Source organism: Pelodiscus sinensis, chromosome 25 (assembly GCF_049634645.1).
Source record: "Pelodiscus sinensis isolate JC-2024 chromosome 25, ASM4963464v1, whole genome shotgun sequence".
Taxonomy (NCBI): domain Eukaryota; kingdom Metazoa; phylum Chordata; order Testudines; family Trionychidae; genus Pelodiscus; species Pelodiscus sinensis.
The window spans coordinates 8,409,870-8,435,339 of NC_134735.1; the positions used below are offsets into that span (position 1 = coordinate 8,409,870).

At 47.8% G+C, this 25,470-nt stretch overlaps 2 protein-coding genes across 3 annotated transcripts; both read right to left on the bottom strand.

The window, feature by feature from the left end:
• Positions 1-127: 127 nt before the first annotated feature.
• LOC102453360 (cornifelin-like) lies at positions 128-6,729 on the bottom strand. 2 transcript variants are annotated; one of them, XM_075909128.1, is made up of 4 exons: positions 6,588-6,729; positions 3,306-3,440; positions 2,860-2,996; positions 128-416 (listed from the first exon to the last, which is right to left on the bottom strand). In XM_075909128.1, exons 2-4 carry the CDS (start codon positions 3,415-3,417, stop codon positions 321-323), a joined length of 345 nt encoding a protein of 114 aa, XP_075765243.1. In that variant the 5' UTR covers positions 3,418-3,440; positions 6,588-6,729; the 3' UTR covers positions 128-320. The 2 variants fall into 2 exon arrangements, with proteins under 2 accessions (XP_075765243.1, XP_025046030.1); XM_025190245.2 differs by lacking the exon at positions 6,588-6,729 and adding an exon at positions 3,948-4,107.
• A 1,938-nt stretch (positions 6,730-8,667) lies between these two features.
• MRPS15 (mitochondrial ribosomal protein S15) lies at positions 8,668-25,422 on the bottom strand. Its single transcript, XM_075909127.1, has 8 exons — positions 25,217-25,422; positions 22,720-22,782; positions 22,113-22,188; positions 20,853-20,901; positions 19,301-19,385; positions 17,052-17,110; positions 10,684-10,875; positions 8,668-8,873 (listed from the first exon to the last, which is right to left on the bottom strand). The coding sequence occupies exons 1-8, from the start codon at positions 25,338-25,340 to the stop codon at positions 8,754-8,756; spliced, it is 768 nt and encodes a 255-aa protein (XP_075765242.1). The 5' UTR covers positions 25,341-25,422; the 3' UTR covers positions 8,668-8,753.
• Between the last annotated feature and the right edge of the window lie 48 nt (positions 25,423-25,470).

Below are 25,470 nucleotides of genomic sequence, written 5' to 3' on the forward strand. Positions count from 1 at the left end.
CCAATCCCTCTTTACTGCCCACAAAATCCATGTCAGCTACTATAGATCCTCCCCCCCCAGCCTGCCCACCCCTGAACTTCACATGCCCAGCCAGCCCCTCCACCAGTCAACAATAAACACGGGCTAGTTTTATTCTCTCAGCTATGTCCTTTAATGGAAATAGGGCACCCCACTCATCAGAACTGCACTGGGGGCTCTGGGTCTTCGACCATGAAGCGAGATCTTTTGGGCAGTCACACTACAGTTGATGTCCTTTACTAGGGAAGCGGAAATGGTGTGCCTGGGATTTCATCCACTGAGTGACCTCTTCGCAGTGCTCTTTAATGCGGACAGCGGATGTTCATTTCACGAGCCATTCTGCATAGCTCACAGGGGCCACAAAAGCACATTGCCAGTACATCTCTGCAGATAGTTCCCTGTATAAGTCAGAGAAAATGAGAGGGTTATCAGCCATACCCTAAATCCAATATTTTGTAATGTTGATTTGAAATGGTCACAGATTTATGCAGTTGTGTGCTGCAGCTAGGAATTTTGTTTTAATATAAGCAGCTATTTCCCCTTGATAAAGCGTTGTCTGATGCATACCCTTTCCTCAAAATTTGCATCATTTTTAAAATCTACCATCATAACCTAATTAATGTACCATGTACAGACTTGTCCCAAGTGGACTGGAGACGTTTTTCCCAGCCATGAGCCACGTGAGCAGTCTGGTAGAAGGCTGACGGCCAGTAGTAACTGGATTGAGACCACTAAAACTCATTTTGCATCTAAGACAAAGTGCTATCAGACATTAATGACTTTTCATCATTAACAACCTTGACAATTCTCATCCAGGGATTCAGAGGCAAGAGACTCCAAACCCCAGTTCTCACTCAATTCCTTAACAGATTTTATTTAAATGTGTTAATTGAAGATGGCATCAACCATCTCTCCCAATCCCTGGCTTCCACAGTGAGGCCACAAATAATGAAAGAACAGCTGCATTCCTCACTACCATATATTACTCTACAGTCAGAGAGGGATTCTAGATTTTGTATTTTAAGGACATGGATGGTAGTGTATTATTTTCTGAGGTGTCATGAGTATTTGTTGTCTGACACGAAGCGAAAGGGAAGCAGTTTGTGTGGGCTGATAACAGAACTGAAGACCAACAGTTCTAACTGCAGCCTCCAATTCAGGGAGAGAGTGTGCTACTGTCTTCCAGCCACAGAACATCTCCCCACTTCCTCAACAAGATAACAAAGGGTTTTGTAATGTAACGATTTGTGGGAGAAAAAGAGAAACTGTAGTGTTGGGGGGAGGGGAGGGGAGCGAGAGATCTGCTTATCCCTCTCCACAGGAGATCAGTTATTTGTGATGTTGCATAATAGAACAAACTCATTTATGTTGGCAGGTAAGGAATTAACAGAAGATATTAAACTCTGTTCTGAAGTCAAGGATTGTAACATCGTTCTCTAACAAAGTTCCTAGCAAAGGAGTTAAAATGATTAAGCTGCTGGTCCAAAGCTGGATGAAGTGTGTCGTTTCATAATCAGTTCTGTTCTAGAAACTGAAATGTAAATCTCCACCAAGAAGATGGACTAAGGATTTAACCATCTCTAACCTCTGATTCTCTCATCTGAGTGAGCCGTTACAAAGGAGTTTCCAATGAGGGTTGAGTTGTCCACTGTGATCAGATAGGGCTTTAATATAGGAAGCATTTCTACATTATGGGTTTAGAACTACATGCTCACTGGGTAATAAGTAGCCTACAGGCTGGACATGGTTCATCCACTTATTGCCCACCCCTGGCTGAGAATTTGGCTATTTAACTTGGAAAACAAGTCAAGGGGTGGTGATTCAATTAATCAAGTGATGGATAATTTTAGAACAAATGAAAGGAATTATATATCACAAAGTATGTGGTGGACTATGGAAATTATTGCTCACAGGAAGGCTGTTTCAAATACCATAGCTGGTTATGTTGCAAGCAATAACATTTGATGTTCTCCAATTATCCATGGTGAGAAAAGCGAAATGATAACCTCAAAACTGAGGGTGCAAGGGAATCACCACAGGGATCAGTACTGGAGGGTCTCTCTCCTTCCCACGTACTGCACTGTGTAATTGCTGAACTTTGTAACGGGGTGGGAGTGGCCTCCTCTGAGAGCACTTTAATCTGCCTGGACACTCATTAATGGATCTCCAAGTCACCATGTTGTTTTAGACCAGTTCCACAAACCAAATACACAGGGAAGGATTGGAACTTAACTTCATTTGCAAGTTAAATTCTTATGCAAATGGTATGAACAGGGACATCAGCTGGCTCGCACACTACCTTCCACATCCCAATGACTTAGCACTTCCACTTTTGGATTGGTTGGTTAATTGTTCTTATCAGCCTCCTGTAAATATTTAAACCATCTACTCACTGACTTTTTTTTCCTCCTCGTTTCCCCTTCTTCCCCCCCTTCCCTTATTTATTCTTGATCTGGACTTCTTACACTCAATTCATCTGAAGAATGGGTTGCGCCCATGAAACCATCTACATATTTTGTAAGTCTTTAAGGTGCTACTAGTCTATTTGTTGTTTTCTGAAACATCAGACATTGCTGGCTAGCTGACTAGGGTGCAAAACTTTATAGTCTTAAACTTTCACCCAGTATAGCAGATATATTTATTCTCAGACAATGTTAGGCATCTCCACAGCAAAGATTACCCTGTGTCAGTTCACATTCAGTGCTGTTAATGCTTTCTTGATCCATTTATGTCCATTTCACAGACTACATAGAGTCCTGCTGCTCCAATACCCCAACTTAATTTAAACATTGCTCAAAAGACAGACAATCCCTATTGAAATTTTCCAAAAAGCATTGCTACCTGGATGCCATAAGAGAGGCGCATGTGTGTTCGCATTGCTGTCATGCCTCCAGGAGTGATCCCAAGGCAGCAATTCTCTCCATACTTGTTTGCCATGTAACATGCCAGAATTGTTGGGCAAAAAGTCCCCAAGCAGCCTTCAAAACAAGAATATTCACAAACAGTGCACTGGATGCGTCATTCCCATGCAGTTTCAAAAAAACAGGGTAGTGACTCCTTAGGAAAGGAACTATATTCTTCCTCCCTCCCTGCACTCCTACTTCTTCCCCTTAACATGTAGTCAGGTCTCAGCCTTTTCCATTTTCCTGTTTAATATTTTCACAGAAATTTTTATCCAATACATTCTGCAATTCAAATGGTCTTGGCAGTTGGCAGACCAGTTAATTGAAAAATCACTTGGTTTGCCTCAAAAAATGCATTACAACTGCAGCAACTGTTATACTTACATGTGGCACAATCCGCAAAACATTCATACCTCCCGGTGCTCCAGTCACCTGTTGGGGACATGACGGCAGAACCCATGGAGGCAGGTTGCTGGACGATCACTGTCTGGGACATTGTCTAATGTTTCAATGCAGCTTCTGCAAACAAAGCCCAGGGTGCAGCTACAGGTCACGTTTGTTTCTTGAAGAACCTATAATCCTAAGCACTTATAAGAGAGTCATGTTAGCCCTCTGCTTCTTATGTGAAATAACTCCACATTCTATTTTAAATTGGGAAATGGAGACAAAGTGAGTGACCTTATTTGGTTTGTGTTATCTGAAGTCAGCACACAAGAGTCATCATAAGTAGGAGCAGCGAGGAGTCCTGTGGCACCTTATAGATTAACTGAAGTGTAGGAGCATAAGCTTTCATGGGCAAAGACCCACTTCGTCAGATGCATGTCACTTGACATCATAAGTAGGGTTAAGATATTGTCATGGTTATTTTTAATAAAAGCCAAAACAGGTCACTGGAACTAAATACAAATGTACAGAAGCTTGCAACTTGTCTGTGACTTTTACTAAAAATAATGGGGAGGGTTTGACCAGGTCGGGGTGAGGAAAGAGGAGTGAAGCCTGAGGGGCTGGAGAAGGAGAAAGGAGAACCTGAATCCTGCTGTAGCATGCGGGGATGGGAGGAAGTCCAGCACCCACTGCTGCTATAGTGATTCAGTGATCTGGGGCCTCCCACGGCAGGTCAGAGCTGGTGTTTGGGTGCTGCAGGCCCCCTCTGCCGGCTGATAGTTGCAGCCCCACCACCTGAGGGCTGTCATGGAGATCTCAGAAAGCCACGGAATCCATGACAACCTAATTCTTAATTATGAGTTTACAATTGCAGGCAGTTATCTACAGGTGCTAGTTTACCACACCTCAGTTACTACACAGTTACTACCACTCAAACTCATCTGACTAAGTTGGTGTTACCCATGAAAGCTCATGATGATACTATATATGGGTACGTCTACACTACAACGTTAATTCGAACTAACTTAGTTCGAATTAGTTCATTCGAACTAAGCTAATTCGAACTAACGGATCCAGACTAAAAATCTAGTTTTAATTAGCATTTTGCTAATTCGAACTAGCATGTCCACATTAAGTGGACCCTGAACCAGGCTTAAGGATGGCCGGAAGCAGTGCCGGCAGGGCATCAGAGGAGGACATAGAGCGTGAAGATGCTGTCTCAGGCTAGCCGAGGGCTGTGCTTAAAGGGTCCCGACCCCCACCCCGGACAGACAGTTCTCAGGGGTGCCCTGCTTGCAAAGCAGTCCTGGCTTGGATTGCCCGGACTACCCACACTGGGCACATCACAGCACTCGGCCATCAGACCGGCTGCACTTGCCGCAGGCTGCCATCTGCGGAGGAGGGGCAATTGGGGGGCTGCAGGAGAGCTTCCACCCCCAGAAGCCCGCAGAGCCAGCCCAGTCCTCCCCATCGGGGGCGCGTACCCCATTCCTCCCTCACCTCCTTCCACTTATCCTTCCCTAGCCCCTCTTCTTGATGTACAAAATAAAGAACAATCGTGTTCAAAAATGGAATCTGTCTTTATTGAACAAAACTGGGGGAGACTGGGAAAAGGAGGTGGGAGAGGGGAAGAGAGAGGGTGGGAGAGGGGAGGGCAACTACAATGATGAGGGGTTGGGAACAGGTCCCATATGAAGAGAGGCTAAAGAGACTGGGACTTTTCAGCTTAGAAAAGAGGAGACGGAGGGGGGACAGGATAGAGGTCTCTAAAAGCAGGAGTTGGGTGGAGAGGGTGTATACAGAAAAGTTCTTCATTAGTTCCCATAAAGAAGGACTAGAGGACACCAAAGGAAAGGAATGGGTAGCAGGCTTCAAACTAGTAACAGAAAGTTGTTCTTCACAAAGCAAAGAGTCAACCTGTGGAACTCCTGGCTGCAGGAGGCTGTGAAGGCTAGAACTAGAACAGAGTTTAAAGAGAAGTGAGATCAAGTCATGGAGGTTGGGTCCATGGAGTGTTATTAGCCAGGGGGTAGGAGTGGTGTCTCTGCCCAAAGTTTGTGGAAGGCTGGAGAGGGATGGCACGAGACAAATGGCTTGGTCACTGTCTCCGGTCCATCCCCTCCAGGGTCCCTAGGGTTGGCCGCTGTCGGCAGACAGGCTACTGGGCTAGATGGACCTTTGGTCTGACCCAGGACGGCCATTGTAAGCTCAGGGCTCAGGGTCGGGGGTCTCAGTGGACCACCTTGATTTTCATGCACACCTGCTCCTGGGTGGCCAGGCTGGCAGCTCTCCTGCCCTAGACGGCCACCTTCCTGTGCCTAGTGCGGAGATCGTGGACGAGGTCCACGATGTCTGCACTAGCCCAGGCGGGTGCCCGCCTCTTGCGGTCCCGGGCAAGCTCCCGGGAGCCGCCAGCCTGGTCCCGGGAAGAGGGGGAGGGCTGGGGGGCATCGGGTGGCTGGCTCGATCCGTGCCAGGTGCAGGGTCTGCTGGCTGGGTGCTGTCAGGTTTGCACCTGGCACGGGCACCGTAGCCAGCCCGTGCCCCTTTAAGGGGTCCGGGGCCGGGAGGGGGGCATAGAGTTTCCCTGGTGTTGGCCAGAGTGGCCACCAGGGAAACCTGGGAAGCCTTAGCCTCCCACTAGTTCGAATTAAGGGTCTACACAGCCCTTAATTCGAACTAGCTAGTTCGAACTAGGCTTAATCCTCGTAAAATGAGGTTTACCTAGTTCGAACTAAGCGCTCCGCTAGTTCAAATTAAATTCGAACTAGCGGAGCGCTAGTGTAGCACCTATTAAAGTTAGTTCGAACTAACGTCCGTTAGTGTAGCACCTATTAAAGTTAGTTCGAACTAACACACACACACACACACACACACACACACACACACACACACACACACACACACACACACACCCCCTCTGTCAATGCTTGGCCATAGTGATTATCCTAGAGACTGTTTCCAAAATACTAAACTGAGGGTTTTTTTTAAAAATCCCTCTGTATTAAAATATAGAATATGAACATTTTCAGCTAGTTCTTGGAAGTATCAGGACACTTTCCAATCAGATTGTTGACAGGGAAACTAGATATATTTGCAGTAAGTAAACAGAGCATTCCCCCTAGAATGCTTCTCAAAAAGCAGCTTTAAAAGTTCTGGAGGCATGACAAAGTAATAGGCACACACTATACTTGGTTAATATGTACTAGAAATCGTTTAATAATGAAGAGTAATTTATCATGCAATTTATGCATATGTTGAAATGAAAAAAGATCTCCTTACCTCAAAGCTTTGTCTTCCCTCTTTCAAGAGAGCCAGAAGGGTAAATGTATTGAAAGAGAACTTGCAGGAGGGTTGGTGGCTAGTCACGAGTTGGCTAACTTCCTGCAACTGCTTGTTTATGACATTTCTATGGATAATGCAATTTCAATGGACATGTGCAACTATTGGCTAATCCAAACTAGAGGTGGGCAATAATTTTGGAAGGGGGGCTACTTCATAAATTTTGGAAGTGGCTGCAGGCCAACCTGGAAGAGGTGGGGCCTCAGGCAGAAGGGGCGGGGTTGAGAGCTATCCCACCAGGAACTTTGCTTGGCCTGCTCCCTAACTTCTTGTCAATGGAAGGGACCTGGAGCAGATGGGAGGGTGCTGGGGGCCAGCCTCTTCCCACAGTAGTCTGGGGTGGAGGCTTAGAATTCACATAACATGGCTGGCCGCTCCCGCTGCTAACCTGTTGCCTGGCAGCCGCCTGGCAGGCACAAGCCCTTTAATAAAAGCCATTGAAAGGGCTCACGCCTCCTGGGCAGTTCCCAGGCAACGGGCCAATGGGACCAAGAGCTGCGAGTCCTTTCAATTGCTTCTGTTTAAAGGGCTTGCGCCTGCCAGGTGACTGCCAGGCAATGCATCTGCCCAGCAAATGCGAGTCCTTTCAATAGAAGCAACTGAAAGGGCTCGCCGCTAGTGCGTTGCAAGAGAGCCAGAGACACGTGAGCCCGTTCAACTGCTTCTATTTAAAGGGCTCGCGCCTTCCCCATGGATGCTACGCAAGGTGTGGGGAAGACGCAAGCCCTTTAAATAGAAGCAGGTAAAAGGGTTTGTGCATCGCCGGCTCCCAGGCAACGCGCTAGAGCAGGGGTCAGCAACCTTTCAGAAGTGGCGTGCCGAGATGTGACTTATTCACCTCTTTGTACGGGTCCAAGTGCCACTGATACTTTATAGAGTCAAAAATAGTGGCATGTATGCCATAGGTTGCTGACCCCTGCATTAGGGGGTGGGGCCTGGAACTGCTTTGCAGGCTGGATCCGGCCCCGAGAGGCTTTTGCCACCCTGATCTAAACTGGCACTAGCAAAACTGGATAGTGAGTTGTCACGGCGGAATTGCCCAACCTGGCACTTCGAGTGTAGATATGAGGGCTGGCTAGCAGAATAAACTCTGTAAGAACCTGTCTCTCTAACTCCCAGAGACAAACTTGTCCGGTTTCAGTTTCCCTGAGACCCAAAAAGACAGACAAACTAGTTTTCTGCCACCATCAAGTGTATTTAAAAAAAAGCAAGCCCATTTCCAGGGAAGAGGTCACTTGAACCGCACTCCCTGAGGCAAAACTCTCCTCTCTACCCTAACCTCCGTTTTGCTTGGAGTTGGAAAACAAACGCAATCAGCAGAGAACAACGTGGTTCTGCTTCTCCCTGGTAACGTAGATTTAAGGACACAGACACGCAATATTGGTTAACTAAAACCAAAAGAAAACACTTTTATTATTAAAACAAGACTACTGTTGCAAGCATAGTAAATGACTGGGTGTTAAGAGCCATGGATTGAAATAGACTCAGGGAGAATCCCTGGGCTCTAATTCTTAGTTACAAAAGACAAAAACAATTAACCAGCTCAGACATGATTTCCAAACAAGGAAAACAATAAAACCTGATGGACTGTCTAAAGTTTTCCCTACTTAACACATTTCAAGGAGTCCGTTCCTGGGAGAGTCTGTCTCCCCTGCTACTTGGAGAAAAACTGCTCTGATCTGAAAACAAAGGAGGAGAGAAAAAAACCCTCTCTGTTTGAAATTCCTATCTTCATTTCATTGGCTGAATGCCCGAAGCCCCCTCCCTCAGGTGTATCTCCAGAATTGCTTAACCCTTTCCTCACTCTCCAGCTAAGTCAGACTCTTCTTAGCAGCTCCTATTCATGACAGGAGTTCTCCAGGCAAACCATGCATTGTGTAATGAGAAGTACTAGATGCCTCTCAAAAGGGATCATTTCACCCACTGGGTATTTTCGTTGCATCCTCAGGTTTTTTAATCACACACAATAGAAAGGACAAACTACACATACCTTCCTCACATACCAAGACACTGGAAATAGTAGCTTTAAAATCATTTATTGCATTTTGGAGGGAGAAATTATTTTTCACATTCAGCCACAGAACATAAGATCTGCTCAGAGTGCTGCTACACTGGGGTCCCTTCACTCTGCAGCGCCTGCTCCTTGGCGGCCCTTGCTTTTGCTTGCCATTCTCGCCTCTGCTTTAGCCTCTCTGGTGCTTTCCGTTTCTGTACCTCATTGAAAACCTGCAGGACAGAGGCATAGGGCATGGAGAGAAAGAAGACTGTGTAGCCTTGTTGAAAACCGTTCCAACATCAAGCTGGGGTCATGCAAGAACTTACGGGATTTAATAGATCATCCTTAACCTCAAGGTTTAGAAAGGATATTGCATGTCTCAGTGCAGCAACCCACACAGCTTAGTGTATTAGTTTTCAGGGTTTTTTGCTTCCATTCTCAGTTACACTAATGTAGATCGGGGTTCTCAACCTTTTTCTTGCTGAAGCCCCCCTTTGACATACTATAAAAACTCCAGGGTCTGGCTGGGGAAGAAGGCGGCAGGGGTGCTCTGGCTCCAGGCTGGGGGTGTACCCTTGGGCATAGACAGTTTTACTTCCATTTTTGGGGGTGGGGGAAAGGGCTGGTGGGGCTCAAGCAAGCTCGGCATGGCAGAGTTCAGGGAGGGAGCACCACCTCCACCCCTCGTTCACTCAGGGGGTTACCTAGCCTGCCTGGACTAGGAGGGGGACACAACCAAAAATATATAACCCAAAGGGGGGAACCCATTCAAAAACTCTGAAAACCACTTAGGATGCAGTGGGGTAGCTAGGGGCTGCATGCAGGCGGGGGTAGCTGGAGGCTGTGTGGGTTGTGCGTGTCTCAGCTTCAACAGGAGGGACAGGGCATGCTGGAGCTCCCCGCTTCAGCCCTCCACTGCTCCTGGCTTGGGTTTGTGTGTGTGTGTGTGTGTGTGGGGGGGAGGGGGTGTTAAAGCTGCTGGCTTCAGCCTCACGGCATTCCTGACTTTGGTGAATGGGGGGGGGGGTGCTGGCATCAGCCCTGCACTGCTCCCCGCTTTGGGGGGGGGAGAGCAGCACACTTCAATCCCACGCTGCTCTTGGCTGGGGAGGGTGGAGGAGGGCAAGCTGGCTTCACCTCCATGCCTCTGGTGCCCCACCACCACCCTGACAGCACTTGTGAACCCATTACTGAAAACTGCTGATGTAGCTGACAAGTTAGACTCTGACCCTCAGCTGAGGCCCACATCCCTTTTTCAGCAAACAACAGAAGTTCTCACACTTTCATTTTTAAATCTTCAATCTCCAGGCCAGACTCTGAAAAAGTGGATTTGTCCCAAGCTTGCAACTGAAAGTCAAATTTCTCATTCATAGCAATTCAGCACCATCACCAGATCGTTAAAAAGCAAGATGTAATTGTATCCCACTCAGCCCTGGTGTACACTAGGGCGTTATTTCGAAATAACCCCCTTTATGTCAAATTTAAGAGCATCCACACTTCCAAGCAATTATTTCTAAATAACTGATCCATTATTTCGAACTCCGTACTCCTGCTTTCCTCAGGGACACTCTGGTGCTGCTATTTTGAAATAACGATTCCCCAGAGTAATTCAAACTAATTACTCCCCAAGCTTCCTGGGGCTCTAAGTTGAGATAGCTCATCCATGTTAACGGAGCCTGCTTTGGATTAATTTTGAGGCTTCCCTCGTAGTGGGAACGTGCTATTTCAATTGTGTAAAATTGGGAGTTAAGTCAAATTTAGTTATTTAAAAATAATTTCCTAGAGTAGACACATCTTCAGTGACTCCTGCACCTCCAGCTCCTAACTCACCTTCCATGGCACTGTTTGGAGAGCTCCTCTCTCTTACTGACTCTTCAAACTCAAATCCTATGCCAGTGTGATCCTCAAACCTGCCTCACTAAATCCAGTGAGCAGTGATCCAAACTTTGGCAGGAAGATCTGCTCTCGCTGTGCAAGCAGGTCCCCAGCCTGCTCCCCTTGAAATGACACCCAGCTGAGCTGGCTAATTGCACTTCATACCTTGAGGCAGAAAGCCTTCTTAGCAACCCATCGCCGGGTCATTCTCCTGCAATAGGGTGGCGGTAACATGTACTCGATACCCAGCACCTTGCACGTGCGCTCAAAGATGTCATACCGGGTGCGGCGCAGGTACTTGAGCAATTTCTTCCGCTGATCTATGGCCATCAGCATGACACGCCGGTTTCTTTTGTCCTGCACAGGATTCAATATACGTTAATTGCAATCAGACTATAACTCCATCCCAGCCAGTAATTCACAATGGTTCCACTTATTGCTGATGGGGAGAGTTAAGAGTAACATTTTAAGAACAGTTTTCTTTAGAATATATAATGGGCACTAGCGATATTAAAATGGAGTTAATTTACTAATTGAGTAGTCAACAGAATTTTTTTATCAACCGCTTGATTAGTCGATAGAGGAAGGCAGCCTGGTTCGTGCCAGGTCTGGAACCAAACCTTGCTGTGGCACTGCAATTTAAAATGTAGGAGGAGCTGGGGGACAGGTTTGGTCCCAGACCGAGCCAGGCTGCCTGCCCAGGTGAAGTAGAATCATAGAATACTAGAACAGGACGGGATCTTGAGAGATCAAGTCCAGTCCCCTTCCCTCACGGCGGAACCAAGCACCATCTAGAACAGGGCTACTCAACTTTGGAAGCCCCCGCAGGCCACAATGATACTCATAGCATATGCTGAGGGCTGTAGCTTAAGTGTGATTGCATATACATGTAAATATATATATGCAAATGGATTATTTCACACTGACGGGCATGAATACAAGGATTAAGGCAAGGCTACAACATGTAGGCTCCATTTAAGTCAGTTCCGCTGATATTAATAAAATGCAATATTTACCCGATTTCCACCCATATGACAGCACTTTTAATGAGCATTGACAGTCCAGAATTTAACTACTAAAACGTATCTCAACAGAACACCAATATATTGACTTGCCGTTGTGGAGTATGTTCCCAGTGGAAGCCATGTTCAAAGGATCCCACCTGTGGGCTGTGGGCCACAAACAAATGGGTCGCATGTTGAGTAGCCCTGGTCTAGAACCATGCCTGATAGAGGTCCGTCCAACCTGCTCTTAAGTATCTCCAGTGATGGAGATTCCACAGCCTCCCTAGGCAATTTATCCCAGTGTTTAACCACCCTGACTGTTAGGAAGTTTTTCCTAATGTCCATCCTGAAGCTCCCTTGCTGCAGTTTAAGCCCATAGCTTCTTGTCCTACCCTCACAGGCCAAGGGGAACAATTTTTCTCCCTCTTCCTGACACCCTTTTAGATACTTGAAAACCGCTATCATGTCCCCTCTCAGTTTACTCTTTTCCAAACTAAAAAAGCCCAATCCCTTCACTCTTCCCTCATAGGTCATGTTTTTTAGATCTATAATTATTATTGTTGCTCTTCTCTGGACCCTCTCCAATTTCTCCACAACATTTTTGTGTCCAGAACTGGACACAATACTCCAATTGAGGCCGAATCAGTGCAGACTAGAGTGGAAGAATGACTTTGTGTGTCTTGCTCATAACACTCCTGTTAGTGCATCCCAGAATCATGTTTGCTTTTTTTGCAGCAGTGTCACTCTGTTGACTCATATTTAGCTTGTGGTCCACTATGACCACTGGATCCCTTTCTGCAGTATTCCTTCCTAGGCGGTCGCTTCCCATTCTGTATGTGTTAAACTGATTGTTTCTTCCTAAGTGGAGCACTTTGCATTTGTCCTGATTAAACTGCATCCTATTTACCTCAGATCATTTCTCCAGTTTGTCCAGATAATTTTGTATTACAACCCTATTCTCCAAAGAAGTTGCAACCCCTCCCAGCTTGGTATCATCTGCAAACTTAATAAGTGTACTCTCTATGCCATCATCTAAATTGTTGATGAAGATATTGAATAGAACCATTCCCAAAACAAACCCCACTTATGTCCTTCCAGCATGATTGTGAACCGTTAATAACTACTCTCTGAGAATGGTTATCCAGCCAGTTATGCACCCACCTTATAGTAGCCCCATCTAAGTTGTATTTGCCTAGTTTATTGATAAGGTCACGTGAGACCATATCAAATGCCTTACTAAAGTCTACGTATACCACATCCACCACTTCCCCCTTATCCACAAGGTAAGAAGTAGCCCATCTCTGCAGTGGCCCAGGGTCGAGGCTGCTCTGGCAGCGACCCTTCCCCTGCTATCTCGTGCTACTGCATCTCGTAGGTTGGGGTGAGGGAAGCAGCACCACAGAGACGATGCTGGGGGGAACCAGCTTCTGACACAGAGGCAGCAACGGGGGGTGCGAGTAGCCTAGGCGTATCATTTAGTCAAGTAGTCACTTACATCCCTAACTGGCACCTCAGATTCTTATAAGAAAATATGAAAAATTTAATCAATTCATATATTCCCTTTTTCTACTTGTGACGTAGTGGGGGTACTTGCTGGGCTGTGGTGACCCCTGCTGTCTGGAGCAAGACCCAGCAGGGAAAACCTCGCTAGGCAGAGGTAAGGCAAAACTGGTTGAACCAGTGGCCAGACACCCCCCATGGAGAGGAACAAAGGAAGGTGGAATGCGGCCCTGACTGGGGGGGCAGGGCTGCAAGGGAATTGAGTTAGTTACTGTGGGAGAGCATGGAGGAGAGCCTAGGAGAAGGGGCTGGAGTTTAGGGGCCCAGTCTCCCCCATCTCAAGGGGGCCTGAGGCATCCTAGCCCAGCTCTGGGACCAGACTACATCTGTGCTGTGCTGTATCCTGGAGAGGCAATAAACTTCCTCTATTCCACCGGCTGGTGAAGTCTGTTTGTGCCATTTCGGGGTGCAGGAGACGGGGAACCCCAACGCGCCGTCACACTACTCAATTTCATTCTCATGTTCCTTTGCCCTAGCATAAGCTGCAATGGCCAGGAGCCAAAGATGAAAGGGGAAGTCTGATTGGCTAAAAGCTCTGCTTCCACTGATATGTATTGTTCCAAGAATCCTACAGAAAGCATTTAGCTGTGTTTTCACCGAGGCTAAATTTGGGACCTGTTCAACCTGATAGGCTCTATTTGGTTCATCATTGGCAAAAGAGTTTAGATAGGCGGTGGACAGTTCAACCATGCTATTAGGGGAATTGCCAGCTTCAGGGCATAAACACCGCCTGTAGGAGTCAGACGCAATCCCTTCCCGACACCCTATGCACAATTCTTGCTCTTTTAGCCAACTGCATTTCAAGGGTTTCTGTTTTTTGCTGAAAGAGAAGGTATAAGTGCTGGTATAGGCTGGAGACTGGAATAGCTGGACCCCAGTCCAGTAATAACAACCCCGACCTTATGTACACTACAAAATTAAGTTGATCTGATTTAGGATGGCAATCACAGTAGTTACATTACTGGGGTGTATCAACACTTTGCTCCTCATGTCAGTATTGTGTGCCCTCATCAAGAGCACTTGTATTGGACTGTCAGTATGGGTGAACTGTGGGATGGCTCCTGAAAGCCTGTAACAGTAACACAAGCAATGCAGTGTCTACTCTGACACTGCATCAACCTAACTACATCAACCATGACTCCGCACCACTCTTAGAGATGAAGTTATTAAATCAGTGTAAGGTGGCAGTCACGTTGTTGGGAGGAAAACTGAAGAGTAGACACTTTTATAACTGTTGACAAACTGCTTTGCATCGACCTAACTCTGTAGCGTAGATGAGACCTTAAAGATTTTAATTCCAAAACCGTAAGGATAAACGGTGAACAATTTTAATGTAAGAAACTGAAGCACAATGTCGGGGCATATCGTGTTACTACATTTCCAAGCCGGTACAACTTCATCAAGTTAAGGGCATCTTGTCCACAAACTCATTTTTGCTGATGCTCAAAGTTTGGACTTTAAACCTAGGAGTCTTGAAACAGCAGAACTAGATTTTAAGTCATCGTGGCACTGAAATAAATCCTGTCTGGTAAAAGTGTTTGATAACCAGAAGTGAATGGATTTCTAGCAGATATATATATATAAATATAAAATGTTAAATAATGAACATTTGAAAAGCCTATCTGTACTAGGAATGTTAGATACTGTGTAATTGAATAATTATGTAACTGTACTAAATATGATTGGTTACACAATTATTCAATAGACCCTGGGGGGAGGCCAGCAGCCAGTGCATTCCTGCAAGCACCAAGCCACCCCACATTGTATTTAAAAACAGGCTCCCCACACAGACTAGCTGTCAAGGCTGGCACTCTGAGTGCAGAAGCTGAGGGCCCGCAAGAGAGCTTAAAAAACTTGCCTCTATAGGCACTGGTTACAACCCCCCCCCCCCCCCCCCAATCACAATACACTGATTTTGGGAGGTCTTTGCCACCATCAAGTAATTTTTATCCCTAAAAACCAGAGGTGAACACTTGAAACCACCCCCAGGGGTACCCCAAGCTCTTTTGCCCTAAAAGAGCTTGGAAACAGAAAAACAAGCTGCAGTCTCTGGTAGCTGACCTCTCAGCCTGAGACATGCAGACCTCCTGTTCCTTCAGAACACAAGAATCTGATCACCGCCTTAAAAAGAGTTATTTTTATTACAAAACAAAAGATAAACTTGAGAAAGCATATTTGGTGGGTAGAGGTTACAGGGCAACTACGGAAAACAAATTAAAAACACAGAGAAAAGCCTCTGGGCACAATGCTAGATGGTAAATGGGGAGGGGAGGCAGAGATTCACAGAGAACAGTTCAAACCAAACCACAAAATAAACCACAAAATAAAGAAAAAAAAAAACACTCTGAACAAGACTAGATTCACTTTTCTATTTATTTACTTCTAATTTTCTCTTTGTCCAATCCTGCGCTCTGAATTTCTTGGAGGCATGGTAGTCCTGACTGGGTTTAAATCATTCTGTGTCTCTCAACTCCTGATCTCTCTCTCCCACACAAAAAAAGCAGGCAAGGAATCTATATCCAATTCAAATTTCAATCCTTTATCGCAGTGCATCTACACTGTAGCGTTTTCCGGAAAACGACCATCTTTCTGGAAAAACAATATTTGCGTCCGCACTGCCATTGAATGCTTTCGACAGAAAGTCAAAAGAATGGAGGGGTTTTTCTGATGGCGGTAAACCTCGTTCTACGAGGAAGAAGCCGTTTTCCAAAAAAGTTTTTCGGAAAAAGGCATGTGTGGATGCAGAAGAGGGAGTTCTTTTGAAAGATGAGGCCTCCAGGAAACAACACAGGTGCCCTGGTGGCCACTCCATCCAGACTAATCACAACTTAAATGCAAGATAACGTCCCACCAATGTGGCGCTTTTGCTGTGTGGAAGATCTCTTCCAGAAAAGCTTCTTTCGAAAGAAGCTTGCAGTCTAGACATAGCCTCAGTTGATTCTCTTGGCCTCCACCATAACTAGTTACCTGAGTTTAACCCCGTAGGCTATATCTACACTGCACAGTTATTTCAGAATAAGCTACTCCAGAATAGTTATTCAGAAATAGTTTATTTCAAAATAGAATGTCTACACCGCAGGGAAGTCTCAAAATTAGTCCGAGGCAGTGTGTCTCCATTAGGTAAGCCTATCTCGATTTAGAGCCCCAGGAGGAATAACTTAGAAAGTCCCTCGTGAGGGACTATTTCGAAATAGCAGAAGTGGAGCATTTACACACGCCTTATTTCAACATAGCTCTTTCAGAACAGGTGGTATTCTTCATGGAATGAGGTTTACAGAAGTTGGAATAAGCCGTCTGTTATTTAGAAATAACGGAATTGCTGTGTAGACGCTCACATAGTTATTTCGAAATAACGGCCATTATTCTGAAATAATTTTGCTGTGTAGACACACCCTTTGTCAGTGGGTACTGGTCAGCACTCCCCCTACCCATTACACTGGCTCTTGCCTGCTGCCCTGTGGGGAAGAAGCAGCCCCTGTCTGCTCCCCATAGACAGAGGCTGTGCTGGCACCCCACAGAGCAGCCTCTGTTTGTGATGAGCCTGGACCTGCTGCGGACAGAGACTGCTCCGCGGCAGCCTCTCCTGCCCTGACAGAGGCAGCAGCAGGGCCGAGGCAGGGCAGAGGCCAGGCGGCTCCTGCCTGCCCCTCCCGTCTCTGTGAGAGGCAGCAAGGCGGGTGGGTAGCGGCTGCATGGAGAGCTGGCTTAAAAGCTGGCTCCCCACGTGTATTGGCTCCTGCCTTCCCCTCCTCTTTGCTGGTGCCTCTGATAGAGAAGCAGCAGCACAGGAGGCAGAGGCAAGCTTCAAACCCTACCAGTGACCTCACTGCTTTAGAAGGGAGGAGAAACAAACATTTCTAAAACTGAATTAGGATCTCCCACACCATTAAAATCCTCTAATTCTGAATCAAAGTACAAGACTCTCTGGCTGGTCTCAAGTTTGTAGATTACATCTCTCATGAGAATTACCTTGGGGTGCATGTGAAGGTGCTCCTGATACGTTTGAATCTTGGCAGTCAAAACAGCAGCTGTAAGAGACAAACAAGAGACTGCATCAAAGCAGCTATGCATTCTCTGCCACGGATGTTTTTTCAAGCTTCTGACATGCTACAACAGATACACTTTGGTACCAGATTTGTACAGAACATTGAACATCTGCACAGAATTTATAAATAAAATGCAAAATATGCCTTCAAAATTCAAATACCCCATAAACCTAGATGTCAGTTTTAAAGTTATTGTGAAATTGTCTATTATGTATTTTTAATAACAGTTGAGAGCCTGCCTTTCCAGATGACATGTTTGCTGCTCTGCTTAACTGACAGCTTTATATTCACTCACTCTGCTTGGGTTGAAGAGGAATAGGAAAAAGCCCACCCTTGACTATAGTTAAATAGCACATCCAGACCCAGCAGTACCTATCACCCCCTACCAAGGCACCTCAGCCTTGGCCTGGAGGAATTGCCTCTGATGGCGAGAAGTTCGATTTCCGTGGCCAATTCAGCCATTGTGCTGAAACTGCCAGCTGCGGTGGTTTGTGCAACATGGATGCTTGGAACTGGTTAATCCACACACTGCCTTTGGGGTGTGACACTTCAGCACTGCCACTGGAAAGACTCCTAGCAGACAACTGTAATGGAAAGCACTAGAAGGAAGGCTGACTGTTCTCAAACTTTCTAGCACTTTGACTAAGCCCAGAATAAAAAACAAGGAGCGCCGCTGGACTCCTTGTAGTTTTTGCTGAAACAGACTAACACGGCTGCCTCTCTAAACCCGGAGAAGCAAATCTCTGTTTTCCTGATGCAGAAAGGGGTGACAATGGCTGCCAGTTTCAGCATGGAGCTTTAACACAGGGTCATGTTGTTTAGAGGAATTCACCTCTCCAGGGCCATTTTGGCACCTGAGGTGGGGAGCTCAAATGATGCCTCTCTTGGGCCAAAACTTTGAAAGGTCTCAATTCTGCCTTCTTCCTGTTCTACTTCTCTCATGGTACTGCTCTGCTACCTACATACGCACCAGCAGCAGACACAATTTTCTACACTTTGGGTCCTACTGCGCCCCCCCTAACACGGTCTGGCACTTGAGGCGGCCGCCTCAGTTCGCCTCATGATAGGGCCAGCCTTGCACCTCTCCCTCCCTCCCTCCCATACAAAATCCTGGGCAAGGTTACACCCTGCCAAATGAATTGTCATGCAGCAGCCTGGCCCCCACCTCTGCGCTCATCCTTTGGGGTTTCATTAAACCATTGGTATGTGCACAGAAAGGGGTTTTATTTCCAAACCTCATGATGAACTTTCAAAAGCCACAATTCCTACCATGCACTCCCTCCCCATAGTATTGCTTCATTCTGACAAGCATGAGACATAACAGTTGCAGAAACAGTGGAGGAAAAACCAGAAGAGACATTTACTGTGAAAGTATTACCGCAACATCAAGCTCAGGCTCATGCAGAACTGCATGGCTCCCCGCAGCACAGCTACGAAAGTCCTTCATTTCCAGTGCTAAACAAAGCCCACAGTCTGAACTCTTCTGTTGTGGGACAGAGAGGCCCTGTTCCCACTCTTCCTAACAGATCTCATCAGTCTCTCTCTATGCAGCAGTAGCAGACAATCATCAGAAAAGTTCAAACTGCACCCTTTGCGAGTGGAAAAGCACCTTCCCAGTGCTCCCACAACGGTGGCGCTTGTAGCTCTCACAAAAGCCTTGTAAGGGCATCAACCAGTTAACTGGTAAACTTACTGGTAAGCATAAGGCTTACTTGTATACTTATGAATTAACTGGCCCTTGCCACTTAACTTCAGTGATAGCCAGCTGTGGGACCCCATGGCCGTAGTGGGGTCAAATGGTGGGCCAGACAGTAGAACCGTGTTGCAACAGTTAACTGATTAACCATTTTAACATCCCCAAAGCCTTGGTGAAATGATAGGAGAAACTGCTGGATAAAAGCAGAGGGATTTTTTTTTTTTTTTTTATAATGGAGATTGCCTATCTCCTAGAACTGGAAGGGACCTTGAAAGGTCATCGAGTCCAGTCCCCTGCCTTCTCAGCAGGACCAAGTACCATCCCTGATGAATTTTTGCCCCAAATCCTTAACTGGCCTCCACAAGGATTGAACTCATAACCCTGGGTTTAGCAGGCCAATGCTCAAACCACTGAGCTATCCCTCCCCCTCAATGGATGTTTTCCATTGAGGATTTCCCTCTGGCTCTTGGACTTACTTTGTACCTCGCAGGAACCTCTGTCACTGGGACTCCTCCTGACTTTATCTGCCAACTGCTGCATCTTTATCTTCACTCTTTCCCTCTGTGGGCAGACAGACAGAAATCAGGGATCTCAGCTTTTTATTTTACTTGGGATTATTGTAGATGCAAGACACCCCAATGCGTCAAAGCACTGACACCAATCCAACATGCCCAAAGGAAGCATGGGGGAAAAGCCAACTATTTCATGAATGGTTTTGCTCAATGCATGAGCTCCTTCAGACAGCAAAGTGCGTAGGGAAAGGCAGCCACTCAGTGTGAGATTGTGATAGCACCAGAGTATGGCAGAAAACAACACAGGAAGTTCTCAGCTGTAAGCCCTAGAAAGACCATTTTTAGGCCCAAAGTCAAGGAATGCCCTTTTTTTAAGGCACACACAGATGGGGAAACTCAAACCCCTTTGTGCCCTTTAACTGAGATGCCCAAAGATTCATCCAGGCCTGTCTCCCCTTCAGAATCTTGGCAGTTTCTCTCCTTAATAAGAGAAATTTGTTATTAAGCAACATCAGCCTTAGTGTGAAAGGAATTAGATAAAGGTTGATTTCACTGCACATACACGCACACAGATGAAAAAATATTCCATTGATAACAATCAAAATTTACAGATAGGCAAGATAAGTTTTCATACAGCATTATTCTTATTAAGAGTCTGACTTAAGAATACTTACTTTGTATATTTTGACATGTGGTGTTTACAATTTGTATTTTAAAGGTTAAACAGCTTGATCTTTTTGACTCTCAATGTGTACAGTTGTTAAATAATTATCGTACCCTCCCATAAGTTCCCACAACTATGAAAATGTAAATAGTAACGCTTAAAAATAAACATTGGTAATATCTGTAAAATTATAAAATAATTAAATTCCTCCAAGTCTAACTACAAGTTTTTTATTCTGCCACATAAGGGTAGTATTATTAAGTGTTTCCCTTGTATTAATATCTGAACAGCACTCAGACATTTAACGGTTTGTAGGCTGGACCATGACTGCACCAAAGTGTTCCAAGCTCCCACTAACATGCTGAAGGAAGGAGCAGAAACTGGACCTGGTCTCTTTTAGTGCACTTGGAGGACTCCATTATCCACATGTTTCCTATTCTTGTACAATTTTAATATAGATAGGAAGCAGCTTCATGGAATGAGTGCCTTCTCTTGGCTTTTATATGCCTGCATTTTTGGGGCATTCAAGAATAGCAATAAAATCAGTTTTAAAAATTAAATGTTGACCATGAATTATTTTCTAGAATTTCCTGTCACTCAACAGCCCTATGGCATAGCGTTTTCTCACTTATTTTTAGATTTTTATTCATATAAAATGACAGTTTTTTGGTGAATTTTAGGTATATTTTCAGCTAATTACCATCGATCAGGGTGCTTTAACCACCAGGTGCGAAGTCACTTGGCAAAACTAACAAACCCAAAGAAGTAATTTATAAATGTCAGTGTATAGTCAGATCTTACAGCGACATTGCCAACCAAATTCCCAGCGTTTGCACAACTAGAGGTACTAACCTGGCTTGCCATTTCCAGAGACAATAATCTTTTCACCACATCATCAACCCTGTAGAGATTTCAGATATTTGATTTATAAAACAAAGCAACACATGTAATGTATTTATTTTAACTCTGAAGGTTGATTTACATTTTCAGAACAGATTAACATTTCTGTAAGCGTTTCTAAAGAGCTTTAAAATAGAGTAGGCTTTTTACCAATGTAAAATAATAATCAAATCAAACCATCTCTTCTGCTCATGAAAAGAAATCATTTCTAAAAGTTACTATGTAGATTTTGTTTTAATTGGATAGTAGGACTGAAATGTTTCCTTTCACCACAGAGTACTGATACTTCCAAAACCTGCCTGATGTGCACTTCTGGTGCTGAAGATTAGCTTTCAGCGAACATTCAAAGACAAAACGATTCCTCTTAAGGCCATGATCTGTGCACCTTCCGGTAGAAGTCAGTAGGGGTTCACAAATGCAGGCTGGGCCCAAATTGCAGAAGTGACTACTAATTTTGGATTCTCAGCTTGTTCTTATAATTAGTAGTCACTTCTGCAAATTTCAGACTCCAGAGCCATTATTTCAAAACTTCTGCAATTCTCTCTAAGGATGTAAGCGACTAGTCAACTACCCGATAAGCATATGATTATCGGACAGTCGAGTAGTAGTAACTTGACTAGTTGCTTTTCCCCCACCCCCGCTGGCTCTATCAGAGAAAGGCAGCAAGGGGGGAGCAGGAGCCAGTGATCTGAGGGGCTGGCTTAAAAGTCAGATCCCCCCAGAACCATCTTGGGGGTAGGGGAGGCAGAGGCACAGTGTGGGGGACCGGGTGTCAACCGGGAAACAGCTGATTCCCGGCTCACTCCCAGTCCCTCCCACTGCTGCTTTTCAAATGTATTAAGAATCTGGCAGCTGTTAATACATTGAAAACGTATTAACATAGCATCTGGGACCAGGCAGAAGCCAGGAATCAGCTGATTCCTGGCTCACACCTGGTCCCCCTGCTACACCTCTGCCTTTTAAAAGTATTAAGAGACACCAGGGGGAGGTCAGGAGAGAGAGAGAGCCAGCCCACGACCATGTAGCAAAATTCATTAAGTGGCCCCCTGCAAAAATTATTGCCCACTGTTGTTCTAGACAGCAAGTGAATGACTGTACAGTGTTATGTAAGTGCTAGTAGTACTACAACTATCACTTTCTGTGGTTAGGTCTATAATAATTAAACCTCTGAGATAATTAAGCATTCCCCCTTCCCTTGCTTCTGTCACATACTTATCTATTATTGGGACATTAGCATAATCTTTCTTCAGCATGGTAGGAGGAATATCATCCAGATGGCTGAGGAGTGCTAGAAAGGAAAGATCAACATGTGAGGAAGGGCACATCAGATCAGGGCTTGTCTCACACCGCAGAGAATTTGGGAGGGGAATGGATCAGAGGGAGAAAATTCAAAAGCAAAGAAGGGAACGTCTCAACTGTGGAAGAGAAAACCAAGAGAGCAGTTTAGAACTGAACTTGAAGAGGGACAAGAAACCAATTGATGGGAATTGATATGGTCCTGCTTGCTGTCCATAGTATTATGGATTTAAGGTCTGACCCACTGACTTCAGCAAGCATTCCCTGTATTTTTACAAAATGACTGCCCAATTAAGATTTCTGATCAACCCAGCACGCTTGCTGTCTAAAAATGGTTTTTTAAGAGTTCTGCAGCATGACTTAAATGACTCAAACATTCCCCCTTTCCCCCAGATCAAGTGGCTAATAACATATTTAGGATGTAACCCTTTTCCTCTTCCTCTACCATCAAATTGGTGACAATGTTAATGTTATTAACAACAAAACATTTTGAAATATGGTAAAAATCCAGTCTCTACCATACCTTGCTGCTTCTTTTTGGCAGGCCTGGCATAACATCTGGCTGTCTGAACAAGTGGGCTATAAACTTAATGGGAGAAAGCAAAGATTAACTAGACACCTTTCATCTATATACTTCTGACATTTGGAAAGAAACTCAATAGAACATATTGGCACAGACGCTTATCTTGGAGGTTGAGGTGGGAATCAGCTAAAGGAGCTGGCAACCAAGAAAGTGGTATTGGTGCTTGGGGTTGAAATGCATGGACTACCACAGTGCTCGGGGATCAAGCATGGCCAGCAGCCAACTAAGAAACAACTGACCCAGTGTTACCCCTGCACACAAGACTCTTGGCCCCGCAGGCCCTCACCTACCCCAACCTGTTAACACCCAAGTACACGCTGCATTTTGGGATCTCGCATTCACTCTGTCCTGTGGCCTCAAGTACCTCTGACCTCTCCTCCGCCTCCCAGGGATCAGCACCATCCCTTGGGCCCAATCTCCCAGTTGTGGGACCCCCTGGGATTTCCCACATCACCTTAGAGTGGACAGGGAGCCTATATGCTGCACCCCCCCCCCCCTGCAAGCACCGCTGGCCTAGAACTCCACCAGCAACCACGCCCCCCCCCCCCGCCCTCAGACAACTGCACCAGAATCTCCCCTTACGCCCAAGGCCCTTAACTCCCCCTCCAGTTCCCTGCCCCTCCTTGATCTCCCTCTTTCTTTCCGCAGCTCCTCCCTCCCTTCTCCTCCAGTTTCCAACCCCCTCCCCGCCCCTTCCCTAGCCCCCCCCTCCAGTTTCCAACCCCCTTCCCTAGCCCCCCCCTCCAGTTTCCAACCCCCTTCCCTAGCCCCCTTCCCTAGCCCCCCCCCTCCAGTTTCCAACCCCCCCCGCCCCCTTCCCTAGCCCCCCCCTCCAGTTTCCAACCCCCCCGCCCCCTTCCCTAGCCCCCCCCTCCAGTTTCCAACCCCCCCGCCCCCTTCCCTAGCCCCCCCCTCCAGTTTCCAACCCCCCCGCCCCCTTCCCTAGCCCCCCCCTCCAGTTTCCAACCCCCCCGCCCCCTTCCCTAGCCCCCCCTCCAGTTTCCAACCCCCCCGCCCCCTTCCCTAGCCCCCCCCTCCAGTTTCCAACCCCCCCGCCCCCTTCCCTAGCCCCCCCTCCAGTTTCCAACCCCCCCCGCCCCCTTCCCTAGCCCCCCCTCCAGTTTCCAACCCCCCCCGCCCCCTTCCCTAGCCCCCCCCTCCAGTTTCCAACCCCCCCGCCCCCTTCCCTAGCCCCCTCCTCCAGTTTCCAACCCCCCCGCCCCCTTCCCTAGCCCCCCCTCCAGTTTCCAACCCCCCCGCCCCCTTCCCTAGCCCCCCCTCCAGTTTCCAACCCCCCCGCCCCCTTCCCTAGCCCCCCCTCCAGTTTCCAACCCCCCCGCCCCCTTCCCTAGCCCCCCCGCCCCCTTCCCTAGCCCCCCCTCCAGTTTCCAACCCCCCCCCGCCCCCTTCCCTAGCCCCCCCCTCCAGTTTCCAACCCCCCCGCCCCCTTCCCTAGCCCCCCCTCCAGTTTCCAACCCCCCCGCCCCCTTCCCTAGCCCCCCCTCCAGTTTCCAACCCCCCCGCCCCCTTCCCTAGCCCCCCCTCCAGTTTCCAACCCCCCCGCCCCCTTCCCTAGCCCCCCCGCCCCCTTCCCTAGCCCCCCCTCCAGTTTCCAACCCCCCCCGCCCCCTTCCCTAGCCCCCCCCTCCAGTTTCCAACCCCCCCGCCCCCTTCCCTAGCCCCCCCCTCCAGTTTCCAACCCCCCCGCCCCCTTCCCTAGCCCCCCCCTCCAGTTTCCAACCCCCCCGCCCCCTTCCCTAGCCCCCCCCTCCAGTTTCCAACCCCCCCGCCCCCTTCCCTAGCCCCCCCTCCAGTTTCCAACCCCCCCGCCCCCTTCCCTAGCCCCCCTCCAGTTTCCAACCCCCCCGCCCCCTTCCCTAGCCCCCCTCCAGTTTCCAACCCCCCCCGCCCCCTTCCCTAGCCCCCCCTCCAGTTTCCAACCCCCCCGCCCCCTTCCCTAGCCCCCCCCTCCAGTTTCCAACCCCCCCGCCCCCTTCCCTAGCCCCCCCTCCAGTTTCCAACCCCCCCGCCCCCTTCCCTAGCCCCCCCTCCAGTTTCCAACCCCCCCGCCCCCTTCCCTAGCCCCCCCTCCAGTTTCCAACCCCCCCCCGCCCCCTTCCCTAGCCCCCCTCCAGTTTCCAACCCCCCCGCCCCCTTCCCTAGCCCCCCTCCAGTTTCCAACCCCCCCCCGCCCCCTTCCCTAGCCCCCCTCCAGTTTCCAACCCCCCCCGCCCCCTTCCCTAGCCCCCCCTCCAGTTTCCAACCCCCCCCGCCCCCTTCCCTAGCCCCCCCTCCAGTTTCCAACCCCCCCCGCCCCCTTCCCTAGCCCCCCCTCCAGTTTCCAACCCCCCCCGCCCCCTTCCCTAGCCCCCCCCTCCAGTTTCCAACCCCCCCCCACGTGCGGGCCTTTCCTCTCGAGCCGCGCCGGCCGCCTCACCCGCGCGCCCCTCTCCCGCCTCCTGCAGGCGCAGGGCCCCGCCGGCCCCCCTGCTCCAGCCGGGGCCTGGCAGGCGGCAGCTCAGGGCCCAGCCCAGCGCCCCGCGGAGTCCCCGCAGCAGCATCTCCGCCGCCCTAGCGACCGGCGGACATGGGCGCCGCCATCTTGAGACAGACCCGGCCAATCGATCGCTGAGCGGCGGCGCCGAGCTAATCGATAGAGGGCGGAGAAGGGGCGGGCAGTGGCTGGGTTGG